Source organism: Pholcus phalangioides, unplaced genomic scaffold (genome assembly GCF_987345545.1).
Source record: "Pholcus phalangioides strain wild (caught in Gottingen) unplaced genomic scaffold, Ppha-v1.0 ptg000012l_1, whole genome shotgun sequence".
Lineage (NCBI taxonomy): Eukaryota > Metazoa > Arthropoda > Arachnida > Araneae > Pholcidae > Pholcus > Pholcus phalangioides.
Window position 1 is genome coordinate 14,785,829 of NW_028301605.1, and position 24,278 is coordinate 14,810,106.

The 24,278-nt window shown below is 37.2% G+C and overlaps 1 protein-coding gene and 1 non-coding gene across 3 annotated transcripts in view; both read right to left on the reverse strand.

Moving 5' to 3' along the window:
• LOC149079634 (uncharacterized) overlaps positions 1-15,433 on the reverse strand; it is a 35,341-nt gene extending 19,908 nt beyond the window's left edge. Inside the window, exons 1-3 of one of the 2 annotated variants that reach the window (XM_089240231.1) lie at positions 14,922-14,994; positions 12,033-12,116; positions 4,499-6,134 (exon numbers count right to left, since the gene is read on the reverse strand). In XM_089240231.1, the coding sequence (XP_089096357.1) occupies positions 4,794-6,134 (1,341 nt within the window). In that variant the 5' untranslated portion in view covers positions 12,033-12,116; positions 14,922-14,994 and the 3' untranslated portion in view covers positions 4,499-4,793. Of the gene's footprint in view, positions 1-4,498; positions 6,135-12,032; positions 12,117-14,921 lie in introns of both variants that reach the window. The other variant, XM_089240230.1, reaches the window with a different exon arrangement.
• Positions 15,434-20,811: 5,378 nt separating this feature from the next.
• On the reverse strand, positions 20,812-20,885 carry TRNAS-GGA (transfer RNA serine (anticodon GGA)). Its single transcript has one exon. It is a non-coding gene; the product is annotated as a tRNA-Ser (tRNA).
• Between the last annotated feature and the right edge of the window lie 3,393 nt (positions 20,886-24,278).

Genomic DNA, 24,278 nt, shown 5'->3' on the forward strand with positions numbered 1-24,278 from the left:
TAATTTTTCTACATAAAATAAATTAATTTTTCTACATAAAATAAATTAATTTTTCTACATAAAATAAATTAATTTTTCTACATAAAATAAATTAATTTTTCTACATAAAATAAATTAATTTTTCCTTTTGAATTAAATGGTTTTTCTACTTAATATTAATGAATTTTTCTACATAAAATAAATTAATTTTTCTACTTAATATTAATGAATTTTTCTACATAAAATAAATTAATTTTTCCTTTTGAATTAAATGGTTTTTCTACTTAATATTAATGAATTTTTCTACTTAATATTAATGAATTTTTCTACTTAATATTAATGAATTTTTCTACTTAATATTAATGAATTTTTCTTCTTAAAATAAATAAACTTTCTACTTAAAATAAACGAAATTTGTACTAAAAATTAAATGAATTTCTCCCTTAAAAATACTGAATTTTTCAACTTAAAAATAACGATTTTTTTTCTTTCCTCCTTACTGATAATAATTGGATTTAAAAACAAAAAAAGGCTTAAATTCGTTAGTAGTAGTGTCGAAACGACGTCGATGAAACCTCCAAATCGTTATTGAAAATAAAAACAAAAGGATTATATCAGAAATAATTGAGTTTCTTCCGCGAAAAATTCCCTGGATAGTTAACTTCAGATAAGTGAGTCGGTCCGAGCGTACATGTGTGTGTGTGTGTTATCAGTGATCGTAATAAGAAGCGATGCTCACAAAGGGGAGCTCACCGCTGAGAAAACAGGTCTGAGCCGCAGACTTCCCGAGCCTCACGCTGTGCGCAAGCCCACCTTCAAAATTTACGATACACAATAAAGCTTCCACAATTACATCAGATTAGAGTTTCTATTTGGACGCTTCAATGGCCCAACAGAAAATATATATAAAGAACATAAATATAAACTTATATCTTTTTCTTTCCTTCCTCTTCGTAGCTATTACCTCACATCCATTATTACATAAGATGTATACGTTACGTATATAGAGAGTTATCTTTCCTAGAATACTTTTTCTATTTTAGCTCTGTCCAGTGTGTTGCCACACACGTGTATAAAAGTTTGAAATTTATACACATTTATGCATTTTCTCCTCAGTAAATTAAGTGCTGGAGATACCGCTGCAATATGCAATTAAAAATATCGAATTCAAATTTTCTTCAAAAAAGTATTATTTCGAGTTTTATTTCGCGTCTAAGTTCTTATAATTTCGAGGTTTTAATACAGGTTGCTTATAAATAAACTGACACTACTCGGTAGCTCCCATTCTGATGGAGGTATTTTGATGAAACTTGGTATATAGGGTGTGTGGGGGGGGGGGGGGGGTGAGATAAAGATATAAATAGTTCAATTTTTGACCACCAGGTAAATATGTAGTTCTTTTTTTTTATTGCACTTATCTTTTTCCCATGGCCCTAATAGCGCATATGCGAAGTTTCAATGAAGGTCGGAGTGTCGGTGTGCAATTCAACTGACGCTACTCCGACCTGTGTAGCGCCCGTTGTGGTAAACGGATTTCTTTGAAACTTGGTATATACGTTATTTGGACCATAGGGAACTGTGATGAAAAAGCTCTGCTTTTTTCCCCTGGTAGTGGAAAATGTAACTATTTTTTACATTGAATCTTTATTTGCCCTCTTGGTCCAAATATCCTATATACCAAGTTTCATTAAAATACCGCTATCAGAATGGGCGTTACATACGTCTGAGAAGTGTCGGTTTATTTATAATCACCCTGTACATTTTCCTCATTTGTGATCAAGCACTTTATTCTCATGCTCATGAGCATTTTGATTCGCTGATGGAAAACTGCTCTTCAGTATGAAAATGGGAGAATGCTTCTTTCTTTCAAATATCACATCAACAAAATTCATTACCTATAAAATATCAGGCTATTACGACCGGTTAAATGACCATCAACTATATTTAACTGCCAGACTATTACGCCATTGTCTTGGTAATTCAACTCCTGACAGGAACACCCATTCCAACACACACTGTGGGCGAGGATCTACAAAATTGAGCAAAGAGAGCTGTCTTATTGCACCAAAGTTGTTTAAAAATTAAATTTCCTACCTATTTCATTTTATTTAACTATTATCTATATTTTCTGTTTATTTTATTGTATTCATAAATGTTATTCACAATTTACTTATTTTATTTCATTTACTCTATTCAGTTTATTGTTTACGTATCTATTATGTGTTTACTACATTTATTTATTTATTCCATTCATTCAATAATATTCAAGTATTGATTTTTTTTATTCTATACTCATTTATTTGTTATCATTATTATTTTTTTCCATATGAAACGAATGAAGTTGATTTCATTCTAGCATTTATTTATACAGAGGGTGCAGAGGTAAGTCTTTTTAACCAGAAAGGACTTGTGAAAGGAGCGAGGTACCAGCTATGCAACTGTAGACCTGAGTTGTGCTCGGTTTAAAAGAAAACTATGCAACTTGGGTACTGTACAGTGACTATACGTCTCTCCGATCAGATGCAACAGCAGCGCGTAAAATAATAACTCCATGGAAATATTAATATCAAAATTTGTGTAAGTCTTCTAATATCTGATGAATTGTATTTAGTGAAATTTGTTTTTCGCTCTATTCATCCAGAGAAATTTATTCCGTTATTTTTGGATGAAAATTTATCAAGGTATCGGTGATTGAAATTACATATTCTACGCAGCATTTCACAGTTACCTTCGCTTCGTTTCAAGACATAGCTATTAAAAGTGATCAAAAGACAGATTTCAATCGCAAATAACTCGGCGAATTTTTATCCAAATGCTATGGAGAAATATTTCTTCCGCTATAATAGAGAAAGAGAAGAGCGAATTTTTTTATGATTAAGGTGAATAAAAATTTTAATTTTTACATCCTCCCCTCCCACTTATAGTTTTATGCGTTCTTTCTACTGCCTCTGATTTGGGCAATCATTTTACTATACCTTAATCTAAGCTGAATAGCAGTAGTTTTCTCAGTTTTGTAGGTCGAAAGGGCTTTCCTGCTCATCGTGTAGTACAGTGGAACCTTTTCTAACGGACACTCCCCTGTTAAAGGACACTTCTCTCATCCCCGGTCCCGTGGAATAGGGCTTTAATAGGGCGCCCCCCGTTGGCGAACACTCTCGATAGTGAACAGTAAAATCTAGTTTTTCTCTAAGCCCTAATTAATTTCTAGTCATTAAATAGAGAATTTATTATATTTAAATAAGATTATGTTCAATCTCCAGCTCGTGTTGGTAAACAGGATAAATCGTTAATTAATCGCTTTATTAATTGAATATAACTATGGACCAGGATGGTGAATTCGAATAGTGGTTGTAATGCTGAAATGGTTGGATGTTTTCGATAGTAATGTTTGTTTTGTTTGTTGATAAACATCTGTAGAAAGCCACCATTATAAGACCGATGATGTTGATATGGATATTTTTTTTCCACATTTATTTTAATTAATTTTTTTATTGCAAAATATATGCAGTCATATCATATACGGGTAAAAATAATCAATTGGTTTGGTGAAGGGAAGAAAGGTTATAATTTTTTTTTCATATTTACCCCGCTTTCCAACTTTATTTGGGAATTATGCATAATCGCGGTAAAAGTGATAAATGAATATGAACCAATTTAATTTATCAATGAATTAGTTCTCAATCAAACTTTCTTTATCGTGATGATTGGTGTGATTGTGCATTATTAACTGGTGTATCACTTTTACAACTGAAATGTATAGGAACCAATTTATGCCCAAGCCAAATGTCGTATAAATGTGAAAGTCGTATTACCGAGGTTCCACTGTGTATCGTAAGTCCCCACTAGCAGACACTCCCCGTCAACCCCCCCCCCCCATTAACGGACAAAATTTTCGTCCTGGGGGTGTCCGTTATCGAGAGACTACTGTATAGTTTTTCTTACAAATGTGGAACTTGAAATCAATAGATTTTCCTCGCTGCTTGTAAATGTCGATGTTCCAATATAAAAAATACTTTGGAATCATTTCAGTTTTGAAGTGTGTTATCATTTAAATTTCAACTTCCCATATTTGAAAGTTTTTGGTGAATCATTTAAAAAATCTGTCAAAACGTTTAGTTAAGGAATACGTGATTAAGTGGTGCTAAGGTTTTGACCTTCACCTGTTTCCAGGGAACTTTGACCATTAGATTTTTTGGTGGTCTCTCGTGCTGTCATTTAAGGAGTCTTAAAAGCGTCATGGAGCCACCGAGCAAAGTGATTTTTCTGAGCCCCCACCCGGAAAGAAATGCCAGACGACCAATTTACATCATTACATTCGGAAATTTCAACGAGATCTCATTATTATGAAGCCCCCGAGTCGTGCACGAGGGGACCCCATGTTTCAATAAGGCAATATTATCACATCGTCACATTTTTAATTGCCGTTTACTCAGAGGGATATCAAAGTAAATATGATCATTTAATTATGTTTCCAAAATAGTATAAATTTGAGGTTTACTGCAGAAATCTTTCCACTTACCCAAGATATCAAACAGCGCTCAGTCGTCGATTCCAGTTAACGATGAATTCTCTCGATTCCCGTCCCCATCACGACACTCCTCGTTGAAAATTACATAACAGTGGAAAATATTGTAGAAGGAAACAAAAGAGGTTGCAGATATTAGAGAGAGATTGAAACTGACTTTTTTTTTTTTGCAGCACCAAAAGCAGAGGAAAGAGAAATAGTAGATCTTTCATCACAGTGAGATCGGCCGCAAGATTTATATCGAAATTTCGTGTTGTTTTTTTGTCTTCGATATTTCCATTGAAATTGATCATACGATTTCTGCGTGTCGTTTCATGTGTAATGACAGGTGATCAGACCTCGAGAAAGCTCTTTCGCACAGTCTGCACTGGAAAGGCCTGTCACCGGTGTGTTTCCTGTAATGCCTCGTCAGTTCGTCGGACCTAGCGAACTTCCAACCGCAACCTTTCCAATTACACTGATAGGGCTTCTCGCCGGTGTGCGTCCTTAAATGGGCCTTCAGGTGAGAACTCTTGGAGTAAGTTTTCGAACAACCCGGGTACGAACATGTGTGGATCGTGACTTTCTTCGGGCCACGAGATCGCCTCCCCCTCCTCGGTTTCGTGGGCGGTGGGGGGGCCGGCGGTCCGACGACCCCGATTTGTTCGATGGAACCAACGTTCGGTATGACGGTCATCGACGGCGGCGTCCGGCCGGCCAGTAGGTCCGCGAGATGAGGGGAGTTTGGGGGCGTGACCATCCGGCCCTGCGTGTAAGGCGAAGGGAAGTGAGGCTGTATGTTCGTCGGGCCCTGAGCGTGGTGACCGCCGGTCGACCTGGGAACCGGTGGGGTAGTCCTGACATGCTGCTGTAGACCGCCAAAGTAACCGTCGTATTGACGGTTGCCCACGTGCTGGTACCTCAGCGACGTATTGTCCGGAGTGGCTGGGGGCGAGGAATGACTAGTCACGATGGGGGAGGGATACGAGTTCCACGTTGACATCATGTAACCTGTGGACGAATTGATGTCCCTGTTATGCGCAGGTTGGACATTGAATAGGTGAGCACTGGCAATGTCATTTTTTATGTCGGGAGCTGGTGGGTACCTGTAGTTATTGACGCCGTGCGAAGTGGTGATGTGATAGTCGTTCTTGCTACCGACGAATAGGCTTGAGTGTTGTTCCCCGTGGTCCGGAATGTTGTTGATGAGTGACAGGTCGTACTTCTGACCTGTCGAGTTGATATCCACGGGTGTAGGCGTCGATTCACCGAGGAAGTGCCCACCGCCAGCAGACTTGTTGCTGTTGTTCTCGGTGACGATACCAAGTTCCATCTCCAGCCTGTAGTCGTCTGGGTTCAACTTCCTCTGGATCGGCGCTTCACCGGGTGGGTTGTTGACAGTACAGTTCGGAGATATTTGTTGTGGTTGACTCGAGGTTTGTTGTTGCTGGTGGCACCTTCGTTGCTGCTGGTGGTGGGGCGGGGAATGCAGCAGTACAGTGCCGATGCTGTTACTGTTCGTGCTGCCACAACCACCGCCCGTGTCATCCGTCGGAGGCGTGAAAGAGATGTTCGAAGAGATCCGGGGTTCGTACCCCACTGTTGTCAAGGTCATGTCACCAAGAAGAACACTCTCTATGTCTTGCCACATCTGTAATAAAAATTATCAAGAAATGAATAAAAATTTAAAAAATAATGGTACTTAACACAGGGCTACTTTGCACCGTTTCCGAGAGTTCATTTGGAAAAAACTCATGCTAGGCATAGCAAATATGTGAAATGATTTTTGAAAATAGTTTTTGATATATTCTTAGATGATGTGCGAACAGGTCTGTTGCCATAAAAAGTTTTCACAACTTTTTTTAAAATTTGTATCAATTTTTCTTTTTCAAATTGGTGCAAAGTAACCCATAACAGAGTGAGTTACTTTCAACCACATTATAGATAATTTCTTAACAAGACAATATTTTGCAGCACTGTCGATCCACTTAAAATTCATTGTGTTACCACATAGTACTACGGGAAACTGACAAGAAATGGATTTTTTTGGGTCTTTAATGAAAAAAAAAAATTATCAAAATACCCAAAAGTGCGATTCATCTCATTTAACATGTAAAAAAAAAAAACTAATATGAATGAAATTTGTTCTTAATTGATTGAATACTGAGCTAAATTAAGCCTAAAATGAAGTAAAAAAAACTACTTTGCAGTTGCTTTACACGACTTTTTGGGTGGTGACTTAAGGTGAATAAATGCACAGGATGTTAAAAAAACGCAAAATTAAAAGGGTCATTAAATCATACGATAACAATATAAAATCACATAGGAATATAAGTGCGCATACGCCATATCGGAGCAGCAGACGGCATTTAAAATAATATGTAATACAAGGACGACGAAGAAGAATCCTTCTACAACATTTTATTTAGGAAGAATAACTACTACAACACTTTTTGCCAGCCGCATTCACACGCATTACATCGACGCTGCATGCACTGGTGCATTTTCACAAAATTACCAGGTGTATGACGCAACCAGGTGTATTTACAAGTGCGCAGTGCAACAACTCCCTATAGCGGCTCCGGATGGTGTTTGTGCACCTATGTGATTTTGGGTTGTTATCGTATGCCTCAATTGCCCTTTCATTTTGGCGATGTTTTTTAAATATCCTGTACAGATCAATGGCGTAAAAAGCCAATTACGGTTTACGAGGTATCCATTTTTTCCCTCCAGATTAGGAGGCACACATTCTCTTTCATTTCACCTGCACTGACCTGTTGTTTCTCTGCGCACAGAGTTTCGATGTCTGTGCAAAATGACAAAATGAAATGCTTATAATTTTTCTCTGCGCAGCCAAAAAAAACTCTATGCACAGGGAAGCATACTCAGTCATTCTCAGACTCTAAACGACCATTACTTTTGTAAATTTATTCACTACTTTTATCCACAATAAGTAAACAGATTCGAATTTTTCTCAGACTGTTCAAGGGCGCCTCTATTATAAATTTACAGTGTCAAAAACAAAAAAAATAATTATGAGACTCATCTCAGGCCCGCGGGATGGAGCCCTTTCAGCCCCCCTCCCCCCTTGTGGGGGCGATGCTGTGATTTTAGTTGCATAGGGGCGTCCACGATAAGATCTGGCAGAATGGTTTATGACAATAAATATGCATATTAAGTAATGGTGGCTAAGCTCTCTTTCATCTTGCCCTGGGGCTACGATGCTGCTGCTGACACAGCAGTAGGCCATTTCTTTTTTGGATAAATATTCAAAAATTTGTTCGAGTTCCGTATAACAGTCTTTTTTCTCATCGAGGGTTCCACGGAAAAGCCTTATAACTAACAATGGTTCCGCGAGAAACTTTACGTTGGGAAACCCCGGCTGTATGGTGCAAAGTAGCCCATTCGGATCACGGTAATTTTTTTTAACTGGAAACTTGGTTGAAAAATGGTATTCGAATCTCATTCGCTCAAGCGAAATTATCCTCCGAAAGAGTTTTATGCATATTTTAAGTACCTTTCGGAGAGGGGGGCGAGAATCTTTTATGTTGAAGATTCCGACGTTCCGTAAATCATTTCCTGGTGATTATTATCTGCTAGTAATTGCTAAATGTTGGAGAATATTATCTTACTAATGGTTTAAATCTTACGACGCGATAAAAGCCGATTCTTCAACTCGAGTTTCTTGGTGAAGAAAATGCATTATTTCCGCTGATTCAGGGCGCCGCTCTAATCTAAAGTGGATCGCGGGTAACGGGGAAAGAGTGTTAATTAAGGAGAATTCAGATAATTACAGCAAAGAGAGATGCGGATTCTTAGTAATGAATCATCACTCGAGGGATTGAAGTAATGTTACTAATTTCAGAAACTCGTTCATTCTCATCGGTCTTCACTCAACGATTATGAAATGAATGAATAACTTTCAATACCGGACAAATTCTATCATTTTTAAGTATCGTTAAAGAAATTACGCATTTGCATACTTTCGGAAGTAGACAGACATATAGCTTAGCAGTAGAGTATCAGTAATCCGAGGTGAACCGGAACGAGGCCCTCTTCGGATTTCTGAAAAATTATATTACCCAAAAAACAATAGAAATTGTTATTTAGGTTATCGGGGTGGCGGCCTACGTGTTCTTATTTTCACCATTTTGTTCTAAACTCAGTAGTTTAGTTCCAGTGGTTCCCAAACTGTTTCCCCAGACGTGGCTCCTTTGACCTTATCATTGTTTATACAGGGCTCTCCAGAACAGAGCAGCCCTAAGGGATGTCCTACAGTAGCAGTCGCACCGGGCCCCCGCGTATTTGTGTAGAGCCTCCGCACTCTCGGTACTAATATTTTTTTTCGCAAATTCTGAATTTTCATCAATTATGGAACTCTGAATTTTGAAGGAATTTGTAGAATTCCTTCCATTTATTATGTTTATTCTGAATTTTCATCAGATCTGAAATAATTTCTTCCATTCATTCAGACTTTCCGCCAATTTTAGAAGTATTTCTTCCATTCATTCAGACTTTCCACCAATTTTGGAAGTATTTCTTTCATTCATCCTGTGTATTGCCAATTTCAACACCGGAATTTTTGATTTCCATCAATTCTGGAAACGTTTGTTCTGTTTATTCTGAATTTCCAGCAGGTCTGAAATTATTTCTTTCATTCATTCATGGGTTTACTCGAGTACTGAACGGGGCTTCCATGATCTGGTTTCAAGGTTTTCAAGAGTAAAAATCTAAATTGGTCAGCCGTTACTTCTAGCTAGGTGCCCCTCATTACGTCAAATTGCTCAGGAGGCCCATGATGTTGTAGAGACTGCCCTCTCCAAAGGTTGCTTCTGTGTACGCCCCCCACAACATTATTCGTCAAATATTATCAACGGTCGTTTCTAAAACAATAGTCATTCCTCAACATATTCTTCAACAATCTTGAAAAACCGCAGTTCTGCGGTTTACTCAATTCTCTTCCTGATTCATTTTGGTAATGTGTATGGTGTGTAATGTGGTAGGCCCTCGTGGAGCACTCAAATTGAATTTATAGTTCACTTCTTTTGTTTTCTTCGGCCATTGCAGTTTCACAACATCAATATTTTACGAAAATTTAAAAAAATATATATTAGAGCTGGTTCAATTAATCGATTATTCGGGTCGCTTAATCGATACCAATTAAAAATTTTTGATGAGTTAATCGACTCCATCAATCCGATCAACATTCGATTACTTTTTTTTTTTAAATCAAATTAAAACTTGAATTATTTTAATAAACCGATTAAATGTCTTAAATTATATTCCGATACAAAACATTTCAGAGAAGTTAACGTATTTAAAAATGTTTGAATCAATATTTCGATCAAATTTTTCGACATGAGGAAACACAAGCCCATTCATTGATAGCTAGTGATTATTTCTACACTCGCTGGTTTATAAAAACGACAAGATTCAAGTTAAAAATGTCCAGGATATGACAAGCATGTTTAGCATACCGTCCCTCTTATACCAGAGGCATGAATGCGCGAATTTTCACTTTCAGGTTTATCAGCAGATTGGATCACTTATTTTGCCATCCAAGTTTTTCCAGAAACACAAATTGTATCCCCTATTAAGAATATTTTACAAAAAATTTTAAAAGGAAAAACTTCCATATAGGGACATATCTAACATGGGTAGATAAACATTCAAAAGTCGTTTTCCAAGTTCTAGTAGAAATTTGCACATTCCCAGCCCTATAAAATATCGTTTTCTCGTTCCCAATATACGAATGAACAGAATTTCACGATATTATATATATATATATATATATATATATATATGTACATAAAATATATCATTTAATTTTTTATAGTTACATTAAGTTATCATGGATAGTTTAGTCTTTTTAATGCCTGCTGTTATTTTGTAGTTTTCTTCTTTTATTGTAGATATATTATAACAATGGAGAATATACGTCATAATGTGAATTTAATTTTTACAATGGAAAAATCGTTTTCATAGTTGGTGTAATGAAATGCTTCCAAATGAATCGAAAAACATCGAAGAAACGTTATAAAATGTACAATCATTCGTCAATGAAAATATAACGGCAGTAATAAAGTACAAAATCTTGATATTGGCTATCATTAAAACTGTACAAAATCTTGATATTGGCTATCATTAAAACCGTACAAAATCAAATTAACCCAAAAATTGACGGTTTTCGTTTTAATCTATTACAGCTATTATGAAAGTGACTCAACTACCAAGCAATATCATTATTAGAAATCATCATTAAATAACTTATAATATTGTATATTTTTAATGTTTTAATTGGAGAGCTGCCAGTAGTTTCAGGGTAATTCAGAATCGCATCTGTGAATTATTTTATCAATATAGTTTGTACCAGCATTTCGATTATTCGTGTATTCCCGAGTGTATGCAGATATATCTTTTTTTCTTTTTTTGAAATCACAAGTTAATTTACGTGCCAGGATACCTGAAATCGTTAAATATCCTCTCTTATAAAGGCTCAATAAAACATGAAAATAGTATATCCATAATAGTAAGAATAATATTTAATATTTATGGAATTATACCAAGCATATTTCATTTAGTTTCTTCTCTTTTTATAAAAATGGAAATGGTATTTAAAATTAAAGTGGCGAAACTATGTCCCGAAATAGCATTGGTATCTTTGAAAATACATAATTGACACCAAAATGCAAGATCCTCAGTAAATTTGCTCCATTATTTTCCCTGTTTTTCCTATAACCAAAACTCAAAAAAATTTTCTCCATCATAACTCCCGAAGAAAATAATGTAATTTAAAATTTTAACCTTTAGAATGCTTTTCGGAGTTTCTGTTTTCCCCTCTTCACAGAATTATTTTCTTGAGTTTTATCAAATATTTTTGATCTCCTCTGACCACTTTTTTATTTATCTGACTTTCCAGGCCACTGGGGACATTGAAATGTTTTGTTCTCACTGATTCGGATGTGAATTTTAAACATCTCGAAGACCCTCCTACTCATTCTCACTCAATGCATCGTGATGTCTGCGACACACCGGTTGGGAATCACTCACCCAATTACTATTTTTTTAAATATCTCGTAGGTTTTCTCGCTGATCTCTCACGTCACAGTAAAATATTGCGGCATTAATCATTTTTCAAATAGCTGGTCTTGATTCATAAATAAAAAAAACGTCAATTCACGCTGATCAGCACATGATTCATGTAATATATTCCTCTAATGAATCAACGAAAAGGCCATTTTTTACTGAAAATAAAATCTTGATTAATCTGAGTTCCACTTGATTGTCAATCCGAGGTGGTACATAAATATCGTGCAACGATGTCGCGCTAAAATACCCCAAAAAATTACTTATATTTGAATGCAATTCTCTTTTAAAAGAGGCTCAAAATTTGTTAAATACTTTTCCGTAATTTTTTAAGGGGGGTGACGAATAAAATTATCAAGTTCAAGTAAATATTTATAAATTGTGGATCGTCACCCATAATAACCCAAGTATCATAGCGGCAAAATATAAATTGCAAAAATATGGTAAGAAATTTTGAATATACTTTTATACTTTCTTGAAAATGTAGTTTTATATTCACCAACGAGTATACAACAGCGAGTTAATTTCCATCCATCAGATTTTCATCCTAAAATGTATGATAATCTGACGATGAAAACGAATATTCAATAACCTTAAGATAAGCAAACCATAAAAATTTGACCTAGAATTCTTAAACAGTATAGTTACAAATTCTTCGAAATATTAAATTATTCAACTGCATGTATGTGGAGAGCCTATATCATTTTTTTAAATTATTACTCAAAATTTCCAAATGTGTGTAATTCATTCCATAAGTTTATTAACAGTTCATAGACGTTCACAATCTGCACAATATTAAAATTATTCAATTTTTTTTCGATATTTAGTAAGTACAGTCGATCCCACTTATAACGTTAATACTTAGGACGTTTTCTCGCATAGTGCGAAGTATTTTCCTGGTCCCAACTCCTCATTGAAATTTCCCGTTTAAAGCGGTTTACCCCTCACAACTTTATTTTTATGGCGGTGTTTTGAAAATCGTTATAAACGAGATCCACTGTTTAATGACTTCCACGCATTAGTAGGCAGTAATAAGATATTTTTACCACAATAATAATAACACTCTCAATGAAGAATGACATTTATGAATAGGTCAGAAGTACTCTTTTCATAGTTGAGAATATTTGTATCTATTAAACGCATTAATGTTCAAGAGCTAATATAATGAAACAATGAAAATAGAGAAAAAAATACTAATATTACAATATTATGCTAGTGTAAGATAATTATTCAATATTCTTAAAAACAAAAAAAGATTACGTTTCAGTTCCGACGATAATATGTAGTGGCCAAAATGAAAAGCTATTTGTAAAGCCAATTATGTTATACACGCACACAACCCTTCAAACTTCATCTAAAATCTGACAACACGGCATTATTGACTATAAATATTGCACAGAAACGAACAGTCATTTCATGTAGATAATTGAGGAAATGATGCATAACTATGTACTATGTATGTAACAAAAATCTAGCTTTTTTTTTCTGAATTCAAGTTTAAATTCAGAGAAAGTTCTATTGAAAGAATGGAATTGTTATTAAGCTCTTGTCACTACCTCTTTTTATTCATGACTTATCAGGCACTGTTGACAAAAACCTAAAAACCAACGTTAGTTGGAGTTTGCTCACGTATTGCTCTCAAACCCATGGACTTGAACGTTTAGGTTCTGAATTAGTTGGAAACTTTTCTGAAAAATATCTAACAATTCGTTAATTTCAAAGTCCGCATCTCCCCCATCCTCCTGTAAATTTAGGTACACCCCAGGGTTCAGTTCTGCCGACGTTAATTTTAATGTACATTGATGATCTACCAGAAACCCCAAAACTTCGTTTACAGATTATTTGCTGATGATTTTGGGATCCAAGAACTTCTTTAACTCAATTTTAATTCAACCTCTGACTGAGACTCGTATTGGAGACTGCCTCTTGACACATTTAAATGATTTTTGTGAGAGTTTATCGCAAAATATCCGCACCAGAATTTTGCTACTCAATAACCTACTGAGCAATATTCCAAGACCTTTATTTCAAATACACCGGCCTTGTAATTCCTTCAGAACTTTGCTGGAAACCTCATATCAACCAGACTTCTCATAAATGCCTCCAAAAATCATGTTTCCTTTGCTGAAATTTGAAACATTCCACCCGTAACATACGATATCTCAACTACTTAGAACATATCCTTCGTACTCTCTCTGTGCATCTGAAATCTCATCTTTTAAATATCAACAAGCAAAGAGTCAATTCAAAATAAGTCCATCTGCTTTATTCACGACTGACGACGTCTGTTCTTCCCAAGTTTCTATTTAAGAATTTTAATAACTCAATATCAGACCTCTTCTAATTGTCATCGACTTATTTCCAGATCAACTATGCTTTTCAGTATTTCCCATAATTCATAGCCAGCAAATTAAAGAATCAATGATTCGCCATCTGAACATTAATATTTCTGATGTCTTTATATAAAGTCTCATTTGTCTAACAGATTTAGCCATCCTTAATTATTATATTTACCTATACTGAAACTTCTTTTTTTCAATCGAGTTTCTTTTTCTTTTCCGTTAAGAATTCTTAACAACAATGTGAAACAGTATCCGTATCAAAGCTAAGCAATTTATTCTCTTGTATATGGGAAACGGCCATTGTATGAATAACTAAAATATGTACGAAGACAGCATCAATTACGACAATACATACAGTTAAAACGAAGAAAACCGGCATAGCAATTTGTGCAGTGGTGTATTTTGAAGTCTTTCATGCGAAACAATAAGTAACATTAACAGAATATAAAAGTAACAGATCATTTTCGATTAACGACAGTTAAATTGACGTTTTTAGGAAGATGACAGAACCGAAAATGAATGAGTGAATTGATTTTAAAAATAATGTGGAGAGATCAAGTTATAGAATAGTCTGGAATTAAAACATCTAAATTGCAGTTATAGAGCAATATTTTACCTAAATAAATTACCAGGACATTTATACATCTAAGACACACAGGGTTACATCCCATTGTTTACCGACAGAGTATTAAGTAGCAATGTAACTGGATATATGTATCGTGATCTATATTTACGATGCTATAAAATTTATATAAATTGAACTGAAATATAGATGATAATTATTGAAGCCTAAAATTCCCAATAAAAATTTATAATGCAATTTTCTTCATATGTGAATATGCTATCCCACTAAAAATTTAGAATGCGATTCTTTTTATATGCTAGATATATTCCGTTGAAACTAAATTATACCTAGCAACAAGTTGATTTATCTCCGTTTCTTTCAATTAAAATCAAATTTCAATACAAACATCTAAATGTATAGCAATCAAATTCCAATATGTACTCACGTCGTGGAAGTCAGCCATCTCCGAAGTCATGCCGGTACTGCTGGTCTTGAAGGCACCGGTCAACGATTCAAAACAGGTCAATAAAGCAGCACCGGTGACGGACATGGACTTGATGTGAAATAACTCTCGGACAAAATTTTTTCTTTTTTTCAAAAAAAAAAACACAAATATTAAATTTTTCTATTTCCCACCGTTTTTCCAGGTAGAAAAGCAGGAAAAAGCTATATATAAGGCCGTATCTTCCTAAAGCCGCATAAAGTTAATTTCTACAACAACGTCTTGACCGCCGCTAGCGGCCGACCGTTCCAGCGGTACCGCTGCTGGTGACTTGAATGATCCCTTATCCCGCTCCATAGTAATTTGTACGCAGTACACGGGTTCTTCTTCTTCTCTCTCTTTTTTTCCTATTATTCTTTTTTCACACAAAAGAATTTTGTTTTTTCTTATAAGAAAGAGGGGAAAAAAGCAAAATAAAAAAAAGGTGGGATCGGATCTGTTTTCTGTCGCGTCGTGTATCGTGTCCGAAAAAGAAAGAAGAGCGCGCGCGCGCGTGTGGTGTGTTGTGTGTGTGTTTTTTTGCTTGGAAGACAGACAGAGAAACGCGTGTTACGGGGGGGAGGGAGGAAATACCGGGGGGGTTGAGCGCGGTGAAGGGAACGGCCACACGAGACAAAACGGGGGGAGGGGCGAAAGCGAACGAGCCGCCAATCATGCGTAGCCTACCTGGGGGGAGGGAGCCAATGGCACGCGTCGGGCACAGGGAGGCCGACGCTCAGGCGCGTGGCCTATCCCTTCGAGTAGGCCGCTTCTTTTTTTCTTTTTTTTCACCCAATTTTCTTCTCTTTTTACTTATATTTTCATTTTTTCTTCTCCCTTCTATTTTATCTTCCGTGAATGAAAAATTCGCCCTTTCTATATCTTTGAAGCCGGTTTTTTGTGTATTGAAGAAGAAAGGGTGAGCGTTTATTTTATTTTATTTATTTTTTGATTCCCAAAGCGTGTTTCGTAGCCGCAGGTGTTCTCGTTTTTTTTTTTCCTTGTCTATGTAATTGTTATTATCAAGATTTTTTCTTTTACCTTGAAGATCTGGAAATAAGAATTATATAATAGTGGGGGGAAAAGAAAGAAATATTCGCCTCCACACAGTCTTTTAAGAAAAATTGACTGTGAAATTTGAATGGGTGCCTTGGAAACGTCTTTTTTGGGTGCAGGCTCTTTTATATGACTTTTATTAATATATTTTTTTTTTTGTAATTCTCTTTCGCCCTTCGGAAATTATCTGTGTGGTGAGAGATAGCGAGAGGAGTCATGCTGTACAGATTGGTAACCTAACCACGTAGCAACAGTATTATCATTATTGTTGATGGCTAAGGATTTTTTTTTTTTTTTTCTAGTTGGATATTGCGAGAATTTCGTGTGATTATGGTTACGTGATGTGTAGGACTGTGGTCGAATTCAACCTAGTGCTCGAATGCTCGTGAGCAACTCGGTGCTCAAGTATAAATCTCTTCGCCTAATTTAATGCTCAAGAGGTCTTGGTAAGAAAGTACTGTAGACCAGTGCTTTTGAGACTTTTAAGATATTCTTGCCCTTGCATTAGTCATGCAGTATAACCCCCTCTTAACGATCACCCCTCAGATGCGGCCACCCCTCTTTTGTCAAATGATAATTTCTCATTGTATAATAAAAGTATGTATTTGAAACCCCTGATTAACGGTCACTCCTCTTTTACGAACAAATATTTTCCCCCTGTTTGTGTCCGTAAAAGAGAGATTTTACTGTATTTTCTATTCGCTGCTTTCCCTAAAATAGTTGAGAAGGAATTGCGTATCCATAAAAGAACCACTTTTCAAAGCACCGAAATCATTAACACATCGATATCGTCAGCACGCCGCTACACCCCTGGCAAAAATTGGCGACGCCCTCCAAGGAGCCGCGACGTACACTTTGAGAAACATATTATATTGCTGTAGGACTCTACGAGGTATTACCCATTCATTCAAAAATTTTACATTATGATGATCAGAATTACTGTGTCAGATCCGTAATATTGGTGTTCTACTTCTGGTACTGGGTGTGAACGGTGCTCGTAACGTGAAAAAAAAATCGAGGACCCTTGGATTCCCCGGGGCACGTCGCGGGGCCCTATGATAATGAGATCTAGTTGAAATTTTCTGGAATAGGAAATGGTAGCATGTAAATTGGTAGGCAATTATGCATTCCTAGCCAGGTAGGGGTCTGAGAAATATTGCTTTGCCCGGGATGCTCCTAAGACGGCCCTGGACCCATAACAAGGGTTTTTAACCAGTAGGTCCCGACCTAAATCCCGTCTTTCAAAGGATTCTGAGATGGGTCGGACTCGATAATACGGTTATAAACCTAATTCTTGCGCTACTACTTTCAGGGGCGTCTTAGTGATTTCGTCATCCCAGGCTGGGGCCCAAACATTTTTGAGGTCCTCTTGATCCTTGATCATTCATACTTTCATGCACCCCGGGTCGCAAATAGTGGAGGGAGAGCATTCGGGTCTGGTGCCCCGCGCGGTGGGCCAGATTGAGCGCAAATTTCTCCCGTTAACCTATATAGGAGTGGGGGGTGCAAAAATACGCCCTTGTCCTGGCTGACAAAGTCATCTAATTGCGGTTCTGGTCAGCACCCCAAAAAAGCATAACGCTCTTGAAGAATGCACGTAGGATTATCTTCATATATTTGTTACTATCAAGTTCTTGTACTGTCGAATCTCGTTATAACGAACTCCAAGAGACCGTAGAAATCACTTCGTTATAACGAAATTTCATTATAAAGGAATTTCAGGTTATTTAAAAATGTCTCTATGCAAACTTATCCGGAGGATTAGAAAAGTGTTCGTTAAAATGAGAATTTCGCTATAATGGTATTCGTTAAAACGGGATTCGACTATATATTGAAAATTATGAAATAATAATTATAATAGTGAAAAGTATTTGCCTCCACACAGTCTTAAGAAAAATTGACTGTGAAATTTGAATGGGTGCTCGGAAACGTTTTTTGGGTGCAGGCTCTTTTGTTACAGTAAAACCTCTCTTTTGTAGGCACAGGAGTTGCAAAAAAAAACTCGTCCGTAAAAGAGGGGTGACGTTACTCAGGCATTTGAAATGCATACTTTTATTATACAGGGGGAAAATATTATGTGGCCGTAAAAGAGGGGTGACTGCATCTGAGGGAATTTTTTTTTTTCCACACTGAGGAGTCATGTTGTACAGCAAAAAGGTGTCCTCAACCCGTTGCTCGCGAGCACCGCAGTGCTCCCTGAAGCACCCAGAGCGCTCGATGCTCATGTCCCGTTTGGTGCTCGCGAGAACTTGATCCCCGTTCCAAAAAAAAAAACCTTGTACAAAAATTGCATTTAAGGATTGAAATCATCGTTTCCATGCATTCGTATGTCAAACTTGCCGTAAGGGTGCTCTTCTTTTGGCGATGGGTAAGGACAGTGCTCACACGACTAGGAAAAGGTTGAAGAACTCTGTTGTACAGTTTGGTAATCTGACCATGATAGTGGCTAAGAATATTTTTTGTAGTTGGATAATTGAGGAAATTTGGCAAGATTATAGTTACGTGATGCGTAGGTATATAACGAGGACCTTCAACCCGGTGCTCGTGTGCCTAACTTCATGCGTGAAAGTTAATTTCGTGCTTGAGAGCCTCACACATCATGTAGCCTACTTGATAGGTCTTGATCAGCAGTCAAACCATTCGCCGCTGTGGTGGTCGAGTAGCTATAGTGACGGACTCGCATCGGGGGACCCGAAACCGACCATGACCAACATCATCTATAACAGAAGGCCTCCGTGCGAAGCTCGTGACGTTTCTTTCTTTCAAACCGAGCACAACTCCGGTCTATCACCATGGGCAATTCACTACCGAGTGAGTGCGTGTGCGTACCTAACAGTCTGAGTGCGTATATAGTGTTGCGCCTGAGTTTTCGGTTCTGCCATCTACAATTGAGAAGCGAAGAAGTATATCCAATGGTTATAGGTGAGATGACCTTCTTCAGTGACGTCACGAACGTCGAGAGGAGGCCTTCTGCTATAGATGTTGTTCGTTCATGCACGGTGCTCATGATTCGGAAAACATTGACGACCCTTAGCCTGAAAGAGGGGTTCTTAACCTGTAGGTCGTTACCTAACACGTTGGGTCTTGGGGGCTCCCGAGACGGATCGTACGAAGAAACTCCACAAGGTGGTTATAAATCGATTCGTTGCGTTACTGGGCTTCAGGGGGATGTGATAGCGATTTCTTCGGCCTGGGTTAAGGCCAGGGCCGGAACTAGAGGGGGACGGGAGGAAATTGCCCCGGGTGGCAAAATTTAGATGACGGCAATTTTAGGTGGGAACGAAGAACAAACGTTATAAAATTATCGAATTTCCAGTTGTGAGGGCGGCTGAAAATTTTTTGCCTCGGGTGGCAAAAATCCCAGTTACGGCCCTGGTTGGGGACCAGACATTTTTCGGGCCCTCTTGAGTCTAATTATTTCACGTATACATTACTTTTTGGGGAGTAATCGGCACCCAAAACGTCATAACATTATTACAGGTTGAGAAGCCATAGACAGGTTTCACTGATCTGGAAAAATATATATGATCGTTAAAGCTAGGGTAGGCCAAGAAAGAGAGGCAGAGGCGTAGGTGTCAAAGTTTGCAAATCACTGGTTTAATGAATGAATGATAGTTAGAAATGAATCTTCCGATCTTCTTAATTATAAATTGTGTGATGAGCTGGAAGCACAACAAATCTGTCTCTCAAATGCACCAGTTGGGCCACTTAGCCTACCGATCACCTTGCGATCTATAAAAGTTAGGCTGGACTCAATAATTGTGCGGCCTGAAGGAATTTTGCTGCTTTCAGAGCCGCAAGAATTCTCTATCAAGATTTCGCCCTATACCCGTGAGCCAGAGAGCGGACGTGACGAACAAATGCGTTTTTTTCGGACAAAGGGTAGGCCTATTAGGTCACGCAAAACGAAGTTTCTCCCTCGATTCCAACCATTGGTTTACCACCTCAACTGATTTTAACTAATATATGTGTCCGGTAAATGTGATAAATGCGGTTATTATACTTAATAGCCCGTAATGATGCATAATTGGTGAGCATTTTGGTAAGTTTGATAAATAACTCTAAATTCATCACTTTCGTTGGCGATTATGCATAGTACCTAAACCTCGTTGGTTAATTTAATAAGTAGCCTACTGAAAAAATATTACTTTTACCGGTGATTATGTATAATACCCAAGCGTCGCTTCCACGGTAAACATGATATATCTCGTACTATATGATATATACTATAGGGATGTTAATTCATACATGTATTGTATCATTATATCGGGGGTACGATCGTAAAACTTGTTAACGTTACATCGGGGTCCGACTATGTTCCACTTAACTACTAGACTCTCCAATAGCACTAGAGTATTGTGCATAACCACAGACAAAGGGGATAACTTTCAATTACTCATCAAATTTACTAACGACACTTGGTTATTACGCATAATCGCCGGCAAAAGTGATAAATTTATCAAACTTACCAAGACGATTTATAAGTACGCACGCTAACCGGTTATTATGTATAAAACCCGGTTTATCACAACACCGTAAATTCGCCTGTGGGGACTATGTATGTGCATGCATAGCTCCACAGATGGAGATTCATCACAGAGAAAATGAATGGCTGGTGAGTAACCGTAAAGATCACTAGGCAAAAGGTAACCCATTCTGTGCGCCTCCATGCGTAAGTCACAAGACTCATATGAAGTATCTATATCTATGCAAGGATGACGTCACTCTCCGCTACCATACGGAGGATTTAACAACTGACTGTTGCGAAGATATATTTTGGAAAGAGAGAAAATTCAACTGCCCCTGCGGGGAATTGAACCCACGTCCTTTCACTTTCCGGGTGAACGCCCTAGACCACTAGACTACAGAGGCACCAAATCTCTCAATCTTTCCTTGGAGCTCGTGTACACTGAAAGGGGCCGTACATGGACGGCCGGACCTGACTCAGGCCAAGCTACCAACCAGTCTATCTGACATGAAGTATCTATATCTATGTGACATGAAGTATCTATATCTATGTGACATGAAGTATCTATATCTATGTGACATGAAGTATCTATATCTATGTGACATGAAGTATCTATATCTATGTGACATGAAGTATCTATATCTATGTGACATGAAGTATCTATATCTATGTGACATGAAGTATCTATAAATTGATGGGATTTCAAGCTTGAGCTCTGCTATCCAAGTTAGGTATAGGTGGATGCACCAACCAACGATCTTGAAATCAAGACTCTGAAATCACGTGATCGATCGTGTATCCGTCTCGTACAGTCGAATCCCGTTATAACGAACTCCAAGAGACCGGAGAAATCACTTCCGTTATAACGAAACTCCGTTATAAAAGAATCGCAGGTTTTAGCATTATTCCTATGTAAACTTATGCAGGGAATTAGAAAAACGAGATTTTCACTATAACGGTATTCGTTAAAACGGGATCCGACTGCATAAGGTGTGCATACTTGAAAGACAGCTGGAACACGCGATTTCTGCAGTTACAAATATATTCTTGACGATTCACGTATGACGATATCCATTTTGGTAGGCACCTGAATACGAGGACTTCTCTCGTTTGTTATAACTTAGTTTCGGAATTACTGTTAAAATAAAAATGATGTAAAATTCTGAAAAAAACAAAACAAAACAAAAAAAATGCATTATACGTATTTGGCCTGAACCAGAAGAAAGATTGGCAAGTGACGGGAGTTACACGAAACGGAAGGGAGTTGTTTCTTCTACAAGGGGCTTCGCCCTAGTGTTTTTTCGAGATCTTTTAAAACATTGCGTAACTCGGCAAGGAGACGCTTACAATCAATTTCTTTGCCAAGTTTTTTTAGAACAATTTCTTTTGGCTTTCGTATGTGGAGCTGAACTTTTCTATAACGATGTTCAATCTAAAAAAAATACACGTATTAATATGTTGTATGCATAGTGCTTAGAGAAATGGTTCGCTCTATACGCATATAATATTTTATACCAGTCAAATGTGATGCGTGAGAAGATTTGCTGGGAAAAATTGTGCTTTCTGTAAAATGCTATGCTTTAATGCAGGCATCTTCAACCCGTTGCTCGCGTAACCACCCCAGCGTGCTCGATGCTCGTGTCCGATTTCGTGCTCGGGAGCACTCGATCAACGTTCCAATGAAATACCTTGTAGAAAATTGCGTTCTAAGATTGGAGTCATCCTGATTTTTCATTCATTCGTACGTCGAACTTCCAAAAAAAGTGCTCTTCTTTTGATGGTAGATGCAGACAGTGCTCGCGACTAGAAAAAGGTTGTATGTAGACCCTTACTTTAATGGGATGTTATGTTTAGAAGCGATTGCGTTTGTGCGAATTATTCCTTAATCTTGTAGCTGATGTAACGTGAGTATGATTCTCCTTGTTATCCTTTATTATTACATGCATAGATTGTTTGAAATTGAAATTTTCTATCTATATGAGTATTTTTTTAACCCTTACAGTGGTGATCCCGAGATATCTCGTCAAACTTTGTCTGCTTTATTTCGGTCACCCCGACATATCTCGGGTTCTTAAATACGCTTTTATTTCCAATGTGGAAGTTATAATACGGACCAGGAAAATTTTACAAGCCGCTTATAAAGTGTTAAAGAAAATAATTTTCGCCGTACGCTATCTCTTGAATTTGCATCTTACGAATTGAGTTTTCGTCAGTTTTTATGTTTCCATTGTATAGGTCGACGCTCGTTATAACGACCCAAGTCATATCGATCAATCCATTACAACGACCGATAGGATAAGTCCCAAATGTTTTCATATACCGACTATCATTTATGTTTTCCTTTCGATATAAGGACTATCATTTATGTTTTCCTTTCGATATAAGGACTATCATTTATGTTTTCCTTTCGATACAACGACTATCATTTATGTTTCCCTTACAATACAACGATTATCATTTATGTTTTCCTTTCGATACAACGACTTTCCCAATGTAATGTCCGTCGTCGACGAGACGGGGGGGGGGGTCGTTATATTGAGCGTCGACTGCATAGATAAAGGATTTTTTATTGAAAACTAAGAAGGCATGGAATCAACTCATGGATCGCGACCCAAATTTTGATCACAGACGTTAGAGATAGGTCGTATATAATTCTATTCTGTTCTCCAATGGTTTCGCTAATTCCCAAGAACCAAACGTTTCGTGAATAAGAAAGATTTAATAATGATTTTTTTGAATTCATAACAGACTTCGAATACAGCGAAATTCATCGAGTTGTTGATTCTGGGCCGCTGCTTAAAAGATTAAGAGCTCTTGCCGTGAGACCTTGGTCCTCAATGTTCGTTGGATAAGGGTGTGCAAAATGCATGTGCGAAAATTAGTTCCAAAATTCTAAGCGAATTCCACTTTTAATTTTCTTCTAAAATAAGATGAACGTTCTTCATTAAAATTTTTGCTTTAAATTTGTTACAGTTTCGGAGTGGAATTCATTACTTTGATATAGTTTTCGAGAAATTATGCACTTTATAATCTGTCATGAAACGTTATAATTCCAATTTTCCAAAAATAATAAGTACGTACAATGAAACTTTGACCTTAGCCTAATCTGGAAAATCAAAACATAATTGAACTATAATAACTATATTGCAAAACATGAAAGTGCATACAGCGTATTTATGAAGCTAAAAAAAACGTTTCAATATGCTATAGTTCAGAGGTCTTCAACCTTTTTTCTAGTCGCGAGCACTGCCTGTACTCATCATCAAAAGAAGAGCACCTTTACAGCAAGTTTGACGCACGAATGCTTGAAATCAGGATGATTTCAATCCTTCAGTACAATTTGTACAAGGTGGTTTAATTAGAACGATGATCAAGAGTGCTCGCGAGCACAAAACCGGGCACGAGCATCGGGCACTCTATGTGGTTAAGGGGAGCACCATTGTGCTCGCGAGCAACGGGTTGAAGATAGTTGAAGTAAATACTATTCTAATCACAGTTGCGCCTCGAGTTGGGAGTTTAATTCACGAGCCCCCCCCCCCCTACCCCCGGGAAATTATTTGTTCTTGGGAAAATACTTTTCTCATTTAAAATAAAGCACATGTTATTAATTCGTTCAACATTTCTATATATTGATATATTTATCCCCAAAATTTCGGAAAAATCGCCAGTTTCGGGAAATAGAGGGAGATTTTAATCACAATGGGTAAAAATGTAATTCACCAGAAAAAATAAAAATAAAAAAGGTTCATTGTTTCCCCACAATTATCCGGCATGCCGGGAAAAACGAGGTTTAAACG